At 33.9% G+C, this 13,706-nt stretch overlaps 1 protein-coding gene across 2 annotated transcripts in view; it reads right to left on the bottom strand.

Annotated features, from left to right (window-relative positions):
* The window catches only part of ADAMTS6 (ADAM metallopeptidase with thrombospondin type 1 motif 6), a 142,460-nt gene that overhangs the window by 53,664 nt on the left and 75,090 nt on the right, over positions 1–13,706 (bottom strand). For both annotated transcript variants that reach the window (XM_005530098.3, XM_088054134.1), the window contains exon 12: positions 7,159–7,300. In XM_005530098.3, coding sequence (XP_005530155.1) covers positions 7,159–7,300 — 142 coding nt within the window. The remainder of the gene's footprint in view (positions 1–7,158; positions 7,301–13,706) is intronic.

Below are 13,706 nucleotides of genomic sequence, written 5' to 3'. Positions count from 1 at the left end.
CTCGTTAAATCCCTAAAGACAAAATGATAGTAGTGTAAAATTGCTATGGGCTTTATCATACTATTAATGTGTGAGCAGAAACCTCTACTTAATTCCGAAAGGAGTTCTGTTTGAGTCAGTTTTACAATATCCTAAAATCAACACAATGTTTCCTCAAAGGAAACCTATTCAAAGCACCAAAGATTCAAAAATTAACACAATATATCGATTTGTAGACATCATTTATATTAAATACAAGAAATGAAAGGGTTTTTGTAATATCTTTTAAATATAGCCAAATTTAAGATATTGTTTATTTTTCCCCACTGTATTACATTTAAAAGAAAACATAGACTCTGAAGTATACTCTTCATCACCCTGTACATGAAATGAAAAATAACATTAATAGTCATTTGAAAACAAATGAGATACCTAAAAAGAAATAAAGAATCCATCAGTGCTGTAATTTCATTAAGTGAAAATGGAATTATACCAGGTACTCCTATGTCTATGTCTTCTATATTTTCAACTGACCTTGGAAAGTTAAACAAAGAAGTTCTCACTAAGGTTCCTAAAGCTTTCTCTTCTCCAGCTCAGCCCCATGAACCCTGTACCTGCTACTACTTCAGTTATTTACTGGAGCTACTTCCTTACTACCACCATTTTCTGTAACACCTCTAACCAATAGTTTTTAATAAGCCAGCCTTAAAAACATACGAGAAACTGCCCTGAAAAAGCCAGGCCCAAAACCACTAATAGAAAGTATATGCCTTTTGTTCACACACACACACACACAAACACACACACACACACATGCGCACGCACACGCACACACACACTCACACACACATACACACATGCACACTCACCCACCAACAGGTGACCCTTTTAGAGTAGTCTTTTCCTCCATGGAAAAGGATGAAACTATCATATTTTGCCAACATTAAATTTGTTTGAATAATTTAATGAAACTAAGAGAAAGAAGCATGATCTGAAAATTAATAAATGACTTCAAAGTCAGTCTCCAAATGTCTGGATTTAGTAACTACTAATTTGTTAAGCAAACAAGGGAAAAGTTTTTTTAAATCCAGGAAACATGAACTGAAGCTGAGGTCTTTCACAAGATCAAGACAAGATAGATGACAACCTGTAACGGTGTATCTTAGGGTCCCATGACTTCAGTTTGGAATTCGGATGCTTGTATTTGCAGTAAATTAAACAAAGCTGAACCCATCTAGAGAAAAAAACACAGCAAATCAAATTACCTTCTTTTTGCCTAAGTATTATGAATGATGGAGCCTCTTTCTGTTGCATCATGCAGAGTTACATATAGGCATTTCAAATTAGGTAAGGTCTAAGCACCCTATATCATAATCATCATAAATTGCTACAATACAGCACAATAAAACTCAGTAATAGGACCAAAGATCAAATGCTGTGCTGCTCTTTTTTTCAAAACTCATGAAAGCTTCCAATGAATGTTAGCAGTTCAGCTCATAAAATTAAAAATTTAAAAAAAAAGATGGGAAATACATTCACAAGAATATTAAATTATGATAATTTGGGAAGTTCACCTTTTGTTCATAAAATTTTTAAATCCTAATTAGATTTATCCATTACTTCAGCATGTTTAATTTATAATATGCTGCACCTCTGAATGAGCATTTGCTAAAAGAGAGCATAAAAACGATTAGCTTGAATTGCAATTCAATCAACAATCATCAATAGAGTATTTTCAGGCTCATTGCTGAAATGAAGATGACAACTCAACTAAAACTAGAAGACCCTAATTAGCAAGTGAACTTCAGAAGGTTCAAAGTTTTTTCAGATAAGCACCCAGAAGTTTCCATTTTTGTGCTTCACAAACAAAAGCTCATTAAGTGGTGCAGCATGTTATGAATCACATGCCAAAAGAATGTGAAAGTGAATACAAAACTTAAGCCCCACCTTTGTATTACATTACCAACACTCTTTCATAGATACTGGGTGCTTATGTGAACCTTAGGGAAACTAAAGGAACTCTGCAAGGTCAATCACCGCCAAGTACCATCTTCCCTTTCAAGCCCATGCAACCTATCAATTTTATTCAAACGATATTCTGGTATCTGGAATCTCATTCATTATTGCTTCTACAATCATCTAATGCACTCCTCCTGTTCTGATCAACAGCTCCTCCTTGCACTTTCTTAACAGTATTCATAAGTTGCAGGCATATTGCTGTTGACATCTGTGTCCCTAAGAGAGGGAAAGAGAAAAACCAGAGACAAAGGGAAGGAAGAGGGGTGTTTGGAGACAAGATAGTCCTGAGGAAATAAAAAAGGGGATTGCAGGAAGTTGTTCGAAAAAGGGTGCTGAATTGCTTTAGGTTCCAGAAAGAGGAAGACTTCTGGGACTTCCCTTGGCTATACACATCATAAACTTAGAAAAAAGAGGGAACAAAATTCATTCAATTACAACACAATCCTGTAAGTCCTTATACAAGAAAAGTTGAAACTTTAATAATCTGTAATGCCGAAGTCCTGCACAATACTAGCAAGAGTTCTTTCAACTGACTAGGAAGAAAAAAAAAAAAAAAAAAGGTTGATAAAAATGACAGAGTATGATACCAGTATCTTCAATTTCTCTCTTTGCTTGCACATACTTTTAAGTCCTCTTTGTGAGCAATGCAATGCAAATCCATCTGATGAAACTACATATGCTCAGCTAACAAACAACAAGTGTAAAGCAACTTAGTTATGGTATGATATATGAAGTTGGGGTCAAAAAAGGCACTTTATAGTAAGTTATTATTATGCCCAAATTCAACTAAATGCATGATCCTAGGCATAATATCAGCAGTGAAGGAACAAAAGGAAAACAGTAGCTTCAGTGCAAAGATACAACAGTGGCTTCTCTGCCTTTCTTTGTGAAAAATCACCAGCTTCCAGAATCTGCTTCTGCTTCTACCTTCCTATCAAACCCCTACATCAAGGTCAGTACTACTGCTCTTCATTTAACTGGAGTAAGCCACATCCATATTTAATGAGAAAAGTGAGAGTTTAATTCATGAATGTTAAAATTTTTATCACCCAATTACAAGGGTCAACTGCAATTCAGGCTTCCTGCCCTAGTGGAAATATTGTAGAACTACAGGTGTATAGTAATGTGTTTATTCTCCTGGATTTTAAAGTCAGCTGACCGGTGCTGGTGGAAGAGCATAAAATGCAAAAAAATTATACCGAATAACTGTAAGCTACTATATCTGAAACCCTGCTGCTAGCAGCCAGCAGCTTCACAGATCATAAAATGCAGCACAGCAATATCAAACATAAGAATAAAGTATTAACTGTTTTTAAAATGTTTGAGATTTTAGCCTCTGTCCTAAAAATGTAGGGACCAGCTCTAAAGGACAGCATTATTTTGAACCACAAAATCAGTAAGTTACAGCTAGGAATTTTCCAGGTATTATTTAAACTCATAAAGGAGAGAAATTGGAACTCAAGTCTACAATTCTTTCCTGAGTTAACCCAGAGACAGCCAACAGCCAACTGTTACTAGGCAGATGCTCAAAGGATAAGGAGATCTGAAATCAATGAAACAGCTCCCCTTACAATTACCTAAACCAAAAGACTAAAGGAGGTTCTGAACTATCAGTGGAACTAAAACACAAACAGAGCAGAGAACTGAGACACATCTGACAATCAGCAGAAGAAAATCCACACTGCATCATCCTAGAAGATGTAGGATATCCAGCAGTTACATAACTGAGGAGGAACTAGCAATGCTTCTAACAACCTCAAAATCTTCCACTGCAGTGAATCCAATAAGATACCTGGAAAGCATGTATTGCCTTTAGGAAAAAGCTATGCATCAGTATTAAATAGTGCAATTTAGAATTTGGCTCACTGTATAAGTCATAAATTTAACATTCTCCTGAGTGTGAAAATATACCCTAGAAATGAAATATTTTAAATAGCTTGAGACATTGCCTTTCACTTTTTTATTCAAAATACCCATTTCTTCACCTAAACTCAGTAAAATTTTCCCTGTATCAGAAGGGATATAGTATAGTAGATAGACTAGTTTAGTATAGTACAGTACAGTATAAAGAACAATGCACATGTAACACTAGATGGATCATTATCTACTTGCTAAAATACAGCTTTGTTTTTTGAGCTCAAACATTTAAGGCATTACCTTGACTTCTTGTCTCAGTTAATGTGCCAAACACAGAGAAATCTGACCAATAGCTGCAATGCTTTTCCTGCAAGTGTTCTGTCCAAATTTAACTAAAGTTTAATTAGGACTAGTCCCCAAAATAGCACCAAAACTACTAAAGAGCTCCTTTTTATGCCAGATTGTCCCCTTGTCAGTAAACAAATGCACACAAAGGCAGAAACTTGAAGTCCCTTTAGTACTTGAGTTCTGATGCTTTAGTTAGTCAAACACCTCTCCATGTATTTAACTTCATGTTCCTAAGTAACAACAGCTCCAGCTTTTAACTGTGAAAAATTCATTGCAGAATTAAGACAGAATCTACAACCTAAAGCAACAATTTAACTTAACATCCAGAGGAAGCAGATGAGAAAATAAGCAGATGAGGAAAAGGAAAGAAACACACATTAACATTAAAGCTACAGAGTTGAAAGAGGTACTTTTTATAAAAGGCTAGAAGATTATGGCAGAATTCCTAAGCAGAAAGAACTTGAAGATTTTCCAAGTTATTTTAAAAACACCAATTATATCAACAGGTTCATCAGAGGCCACAGAAGATTTTTCTACCTGCACGTGTTTTGATTTGAGAGTTCTACTGTTTCTCTTGTCATGGCTTACCAGTAAAAATCAGTAGATTTTCTCAAAGAACATGAGAAAGAGAAAAAATACAAGCAATTTTCTCTGAGACTTGGAATTTATTTCCTTTTGGGTCACAAAAATCCTTGTTGGAAAACCTGCTCTATATCTTTTTTACTAGATGCTTCAAATAAAAAGGACTAGAAGAAATGCTTGAAAGAAGCTAGTATATGAACTACATTCACTGCAATTAGGTAACTTTTGCTATGTTTTTCTATTATAGTTGCACATATGTCTGTTTGAAAAAGGTCCATGAACTATTAATGTCATCTTCATTGAATAGTACGTTGAAAAGAAGTATCCAAAGCACTGACTGTTTACTTCTGCTAATAAGAGAGTTGAGAAGAGTATTTGATTTAGCTTATGTTGGGAGTTAGATCTAGCTTCACTCTTCAGTCCTGAAACCATTTCATTTACAAATAAATCTTTTTTAAGTAGGTTATTTTCATTTGCACTGCAATCTCCCAAAGGCTGCTTCCCCCCTGCTTCAAAATTATCACTTCAAATCTCCAAGACAATAATCAGCATGGTCACATTTGAAGAGCAATTTTGCATTTTGCAGAGCAAATATGGCCATGGCAGATAATATTTTTAAATGTATATACTATTTCACATGCATATTATTTATTAGAATGGCTATTACCAGACTTCTACAATAACTTATTTATTAATATATGCAGTTTGAATCCTATGATCAAAATTATGGTGATTATTTTCTGAGACACTTGGAAGTTATGTTTACATTGATGGCACACTGATGGAACACCTCACCCTATATCAGTTCAGAGATGTGGTAATGAAGACATAGCTTCACTTCATGAAGACATTGCCTCAATTATGTGTCAACACCTTTTTGGTAACTCTTAGGGAATCCCAAAAAAATGCTTTTAAAAAAAAATATAAGAAAGAAGAAGGCAAAAAGCAAAGATTACCTACATGTCTTCATTACTTCCAATTATTTCTGGTTTAGAAACTGGTTAAAGAAAGAAAATGTACTGTGCAGCACAATCATCACAACAAGAGTTATGCAGCTTACTAGTGTTTAAAAAAACCTACATATATGCAGAAAAGCCAGGTTTTTCACATTATGAACTTTCCAATTTAATTTAAAATGCAATATGCCTCTGAAGACTGTGCTATAAATCGTAGATCAAGTACCTGCAGATTTCCCTAGTCTGTAAATAAAATATTGTGGTGAAAATTTGTAAGAAAAAAAAAATATAAAAATGGTATGACTTAGATGAAGAGACAGGAAATAGGGCCATTAAAAAATACTGATGGGAAGTGAAAATCTAAAGAGAAACAATAAAGGCCAAAAGAGGCTTGATGAGGAATCAGAAGACTCAGAGCTACTTAGCCAGCTACATAGCTCTTAGATCCTTTCCAAAATTTAATCTGCCAAAGAGGCATTCCAAGAATAATACTGTATTTATCACCCCAGAGATATTAAAAATGGAATTTCTTGTTTTATTTAATTATTTTATCTGAATAATCTACAAATTTAAAATTATTAAAACTATTTACTTTTAAACCATAAGATATGTTCTCAATGTTTACTTAGTGTGGTCTCAGCTAATTATTTCATAACAAGCATAGCAGAATGCGTCCTTTAACTGCATACTTTTGGCTGGAAGATTTTAAGTAAATATTTGTAACACAATGACCTACATGTGAAGGTTTTTATTTCTACTGGAAATTTATTTACTTTAATTATTGTACACTGGTACTTGCAGCCAAATCTTTGCTAGTACTTTGCTACTCAGTATTCTATCCAGCTATCTATCTTCATGTTCGTCTGTTCCCAGAACAATAATTCATCTTTCAAAATAGATATTGGAATAATGTGAGATGCAACAGACTCAATGTCAGAGGAAAAACAAACAAACAAACAAGAAAATAAAATCAGGTCTGATAAATCAATACAGGTACAAAAGAAACTTCAAAATGTAGCTTTATATTGAAAGGTTAAAGCCGACAAAACAGACTTTATGTTTCAAGATTAATACAATATAAACTTGATCTCATTTACCTGAAATCAGGGAAAATTCTCTTACACTTTACAAGGATCGGGCTCGAGTGTTCTGGGCAGGTTTTTTTCTTACAATTAAAGAACAGCTTACCCGGCTCATCGTTATCCACATTTAGTGTACAGCACATACAAATGGCTCAAGCAAAAGATGCAGCATAAGGATTAAAATTAACCCTTTGCTTACAAATGATGGCACCAGACATGCTATTGGAAATCTGTAACCCACTACTACGACTAACTAAAGATTTATGCTATAAAGGAATAAATATAAGGACAAGTGACTAAGCAGAACACTCAGCATAAGGATTAAGACTTCTTACCCCATATTTACATTGGCGGGATGTTGCTCCATACTGGAAGCGACACTGTTCATCAGCATCATACACCTGACCTGGGGCCACAGCTGGATAAAGAAAGTCACGCTTGGGAGGCTCATTATCAAGGCAAGTACCACGGCCCGAACTGTTCAACATAAAGGACCAAATCAATTAGGAATTCTACTGACTGTAAATCACAGTAATGATATTATGTATCTAGTTCTTACTTTTACAGTGCTGGGTGTGAAACAAATATGATTGCAATAAACAGACAGTAAGAAGGTACACCCATATTAACAAGAGAAAATATTTATAGGGATTTAAGAAATTAAAATAATTTTTCATCATTATTATTTAAAAAAATGCTTCTTTTAGATTGTGAAATAATTTTATATATTATCCTTTTAAAAAGTGTGATAATTTCTGAGCCACACAAGACTGATTTTCATTTTGGTTTAGGACTCCTATTTGTTTTCACTGAAGAACAGCTACATTTAGTCATAGAATGAAAAATAAACATATTAAGCAAATGTAAGAAATTCAGTTTACAATTTGAAATGACCCTTCTGATCCTTCAAACAGCTAAGTATAATCTTATAGATAGCTGCAGCTCAACTGGTTTATGTAAAACTAAAACAGATTTGAGTTTCAACATGATGAAATGTTTATAGGATCAGGACCTTAACATGCAAGCTTTTTTTCCATTAGAGCGAAGAAAATGGTTACAGAGGTAAAAAAATTCTGCAGGAACTTCAAATTTACCTATACTAGGGTGAGAGAAAAAAATTTTATGGGTCCCAGACCTTCTTGTTGTATTAATATTTAGTTCTAAAAAATTCATGTTGGAACCAAAAGAATCATCCTTGCAAACTTCAGTATTTTCTTCTTTTTATATTCTCTGTTTTGTTCAGTGGTTGATGGTTTTTTTCCAAAATATGCCCATATTCAACCACAATATTTAAGTGTAGTGGAGTAAATAACAAAGAAAGCCAAAACCAGACTGAATTCTGTTTAGAAAACTTTATACTTTGCTAAATAAAATTATTCGTTTTTATTGGGTCAGTGTGCATAAAAGAGGACAGATGCTTTTTTACTTTCATTTCACATGTGAATAAGTGAGGATTTTCAAAGAATTCTTATGGCAACACTTAAAATTTTTTTCGACATTCCTACCAATTTTGCCAGCACTTATGTTCTGTTTTTTTCCAAACTTTTCCATGCACCTTGCCAAAGGAACGTAATTTCAGAAGTGAATGTTCTACACTGTTTTTTGGAGATCTCCAATTTTCTATACTTTTCATCTGCAGATAAAAAAAGAGCAAAAAGTGTCCTTTAACTACACAGTTTATGTTCTCATTTTAACTCTATTTTGATCAAGTCTTCAAAATATTACAAAAAGATCTTTTGGAAAAACGAAGAAACAAACCTCTGCCAACCACTTCAGAAGGTGGCAAATAGCAACTAATGCAAGAACCAGGTAAATACTGGAAAAAAAGACAGTATTTGATGACAAATTCCAAGGAATTTGGTGTGATTCACCTGCATGCATGCATACACACCACACCCATGCATCCACTCAGCTGAAATCTACTTTTAAAATATCAACTGTGTGGTTCCGGCATAAAAAAAATTATGTACTTTCCCCTTTATCTCATGCAATTACTGCAAATATATATATTTTCTAGCAGCAGAAGTTGGGAAGATATCCTTCAATCTTTTCAAATATTTCAGTGTTGTATTTTGCATGTATGAGGAGTGCATGTTAACAATTCCAGTATTAAAAGAACTGACATACAAGCTGATTTTTCTGCAATGTCTGAACTAAACTGCAGATAGGCTCTTTCCTTATACAAGCAGAGAGAAGTTTAGCATTTGGCACCAACTTGAGCTAGTATTGCTGTATGATGGGAACATTTCCATAGACTCCAATATTGCAGAGTTTACAAGATGACTGTAAACTGTGATCTTGTAAACAGACAGCCAAGGGTACAGCATTTAAAAAACCTCATTGCCTTCAGCGAGTTCTCCTCACAGGCATACGTACCCCTGCCCAAATTAGATCACAGAACCTATTCTAGATCTTTAAATTTGCTAAACAAAGATCTATACCTTCTCTACAAGACATAAAATGGCAGAAAAGCAAGTCAAAAATCCTTGTACTGGATACAAAAATATGACTCTTCTGCTCTAATACCAAATTCGTACTATAATGAAATATTGTTGTAGTAAATAAGCGAGAAAATTGCTACTGAAGTCATTCTCTACTAGCTGTATTATATCACATCCTCAAGACTGAAATTTTATTTCTGTCTTCCCTTCTGCTTCAGTTCTAGTATTTATCTCAAGCAGTTGAGCAAAACTGACAGCTGATGCTGTATTGCGGGAACTGAAGTATCCTGGAAAAGAAATGGCATGATCTTTATAAACACATTAATAAAACCAGAGACTTTCCATTGGTAATGAAAGGTCTGACCAAATCTGTGCAAAGGATGAATACAGGCTGAGGACCATTTAACCTTTCCAGAAAACTTTTACAGGACTTGGGAATGGTCCAATAATCTTGTGTGTATGTCCCTGTTCTCTCTTTCTTTGTTCCATCAAAGCAAAACCTAGATACTTGAGAAAAACATTTATGTTAAATCTAGGGGAACGAACCAAAAGGGTCCAAGAAGATTAATTGTTTTGGAGAACTTTATAAACAGAGATCTAATAGTTATTATCAGTCAGGCATATAAAAGTGTAATGTAAAAAAGGATAGGAAATGATGGCCCAAATACCTTCATACCCACAATTTTAGAAAATTTCTACTCACAATTGCTTTTGTGCTTTGTGATTCTATCTTACATAGGAAGCATCTACATCAAGTCAAAAAAAACCTGACAGGATATCCCTGCAGAGCATTTGCATTTTTGAACATGGAGTGGATAAATCTTTAATGTCTGCAACAGAAATAAGATGATCTCGAACTGACCATTATATTCTATTATTCTGCAAGGTACTACTAGTACTCAAAGTTTTTCTCATTTTCCTAAATTTAGGTTAATTTTGAGAACTTTTATGGGACATACTGGGACTTGTTTCAATTACAAAATAGCTAAGCTTGATGTCATTTCAGCCCAGTATTCCAGTGTAGTGTCTCCAGAGATCATTTTAAAACACTCTACAGTATAATTTAAATTCTTTTTTTTGTATTTTAATATCACAGGACAGCAAATTATTCTTCTGTTTGAAAGAATAACAAGGATACTAGAACATTCTAGGAAAGCTTAAGATTTCAGACTGCTATCACTGCTAACTGCTCAACCAAATTAATACCAACCAGGGATTAAATGTTTCTAAGTCTTTACAAACTGAAGAACACAAAACTCAGGATCACCACCTCAGCACATATATCACTGTTGTATCCAAGACCAATAAAGAGAAAAAGCAAAAACCATGAATGTAGATCTCTCAGGGTGTATGTTTCTGTTACAGTATCTATCCCAAATATCCCTACTTACACAGTATAACCCAACTCCTCCAATGGCTGAAGAAAATATCACAGAACACTGGCTCTGAAAATTGGTTTTGAATGTCACTCAATGCTCTAATTCATAATAATGATGTGGACTATAATACAAGCTACACTGAATGATCACAAATTAAATGTGTTACAAATATTTGTGAATATCAGTTATAGCTAATGATGATGAATACATCGATAGTATACATAATGCTTTATTTAATTCTGATACCAAATTGCCCATGAAATATGAAAAAAGAAATAGTTAAAATTATTAACAAAAAACACATGCCAATACATCTGGCTCCTAACAGAATCCTTGCTTCATACTCTTAAGACTGATTTTTTAAAAGCACCAGGTTATATTGCTGCATTTCAATCATAGAGTGTCATCAAGAATTTCCTGTGATAGATCTTACTGAAATAATTTAAAATTCTTGATTCTCCACCTTCAAAAGACAATCCTGCCTTTGAAAGACAGAGCTAGCCATCTTGCTTCTTTTAAGTCCTCTCCTGTTACTGACAAGAAAAATAAATGATGATTACAGAAATCACCCATTTTTTTTACAGCAAAACATGGAAGTTATATATCTACCCATACATATCGCATGGAATGAAATTCGTACTAATTGTTTTTCAGTCACTAACATTTTAGGATTTGTTCTTTTCTCCTATGAATAGATATTACAGGTTTCTACTCATCTCACAGAAATCTCTGTCTCCTGAGACTGCCCTCCAAGCTTTCAATTCTCAGTCTCTATTTCTGTAATTAAATTGTAATGTGGAATTAAAGCCATTGCAAAGCACTTATGAACAATTCAGTTGATTAACTGAATTATGTCAGTCTTTCACTCTACCTAAAAGCTTGATAGACAACAGCTAGTATGGCAGACAACAGCTGTTATGTGCTCCAAGGAATGTTTTCTCCAGAAAAAAAAAGTATTTCCTTTGGTCATTGCAGTATCTGTGCTGGTTGATCATCCTTTCTGAGAGTTTTGGTAGACCTATTAGCATAACCCAACTTTGCTTTGTCTTACTGTCATTCTTTGAGCCATATTGATCCTCTTACCATCCCCTTTCCAGCACTTCTGCAAAATAATTTGCTTTCCCCACAACTGACTGAACTGATACTCTCCAGGTGATACTTCATGGTTATTCCTCAGTGCAAAACTGCTGTAGCAAGTGGTGATCTGAGCTAGTAAACTAGTAAACCCACATTAATCTTCCTTACCATAAAATACTGTGAAGATGGACTGAAATTCTATCAAAATTCATTCCAGTTACATTAACATCGTACCATGACAGCCTGGCCCAAACACAAGCAAAGATCCAAAAATATAAATCTAAAAGGTCCTACAGACCAGGTTTCTGCTTGGGTATCTGCATTTAATACCCTTATATCCTACCTGTCTTTTTACACACAGGTAAATTAATTCCAAACCGACTTAGCCTCTAAAGCACTAAATCAGCATTTTTCTCATCTGTTGCTAAGTCATAAAGAAATACTATGAAAAAAAAAAAAATCCTTTCAGGATGCAGACTCTTCTGCTCTTTTAAGAGCAGTCACAGATATATTGCCATGTGGAACCGGTTGTTTTTTTTTTTTTTTTTTTTTGCTTTTTGCTAACTGTTTACTATCCACAACTGAGATAAACCCGCTCTTAAAGCTGTTCTGTCTTAAGGATAGGTACGAATGGGTAAAAAGTGATTTTTGGTGATTAAAAAGTGATTCTGACAGCTGTCCTGCAGGTATTTGTGTTACTCTTAACAGCTGCCTGTTGTCACTGAGATAACATAAATGCTGGTGAGGAAACTAGAAACTGGAGAAACAAAGTACAATTCCACAGATTACTCTACCTTATGAAATAATAAATCAAATACTTTAAGGCAAAAGAGCTATCAATTAATTTACAGGATATTAGATCCATAGACAATAAGAAGTATAGATTTGTAATGAACAGATCATGATTAGGAAATCTGACATTTTTGAAAACAGATTCCAGGATTAGTAGATGAAAGAAAAGTTATATTTGACTCTCAGTACAGTATTTAACACAGTATTCTATACAACTGGAAAATGTACAAAAATTGTGATGTGTAACATAATGTGTGTCCAAGGTGGCTTTGAAAAATAATAACATGTCCATTCCAGGTTACAAAAATACAACTGAAGTATTATAAAAAATAATTTATCATTGAATCAACTATGCATAGATTTTAGTTTTTATCTAGTTTAAGTATCATTTAGAATCTTCAGTAATGATTTTTTTTGTAAAATTCACAGATGGTAGTAATTCAAATAGAGTTGCAGACACTGGTGTTGGTAGAGAAGTATCTCAAAAAACCTGAGAAAATTAGAACTATGGAAACAGATTCAACACAGTACTTCTAGCTTTATGTTAGTATAACTGCAATTTCACTAGCATCCCACAGATTTCAAAATCAACCATAAATCAAATCTATGGAATGGAAAAGAATAATAGAGATGCTAACAGTAAATTATAAACTCAATCAATAAAAAAACCCAGTGTAAAAAGGCTCAAGATAAAAATGTTTTTAACTGGCAGTAAAAATTTGAAAGACCACTGCATACATCAGGCAATTTGAAACTGTGCAGGAGCATTATGAACAAATGCCCAGCTCTTTTATATTTTCAGAATAACACAAGCCACAGAATTTTATCATGTTCTTTTCCCTAAATCCAAAAATAAGAAATAACTTCTTCACTTTATGTTCAATTATGTCCTCATCAACTGACAACTTATTGTCAGGACAATTATAGGATCAAAATGGAGTTTTTCAGAGAAGAGCAACAAGCAGAAGTAAATGAGACAGAGAACAGCAGAAGTGTAACAAGAATAACAAGCTAACAAATCCTTAAAGGAAATAATCTGAATGGCAAGTTTACAGTCAGAATTACAAAGCTGTGAAATAATCTTGGAAGAGATATGAAAAACATAGTCTTCATAGTTAAAACCAGGCTGCAATGACATTCTAGAAAGACTACTAATGGGAACAGCATTGAATTAACGTAAGTAACTGGCAATTA

This window comes from Pseudopodoces humilis, chromosome 4 (genome assembly GCF_049639895.1).
Source record: "Pseudopodoces humilis isolate 2021_Gansu_Grassland_sample_001 chromosome 4, ASM4963989v1, whole genome shotgun sequence".
NCBI classification, from domain to species: domain Eukaryota; kingdom Metazoa; phylum Chordata; class Aves; order Passeriformes; family Paridae; genus Pseudopodoces; species Pseudopodoces humilis.
Note: the sequence above shows the minus strand (reverse complement) of the source record. Positions and strands in the feature narration are given on the sequence as shown.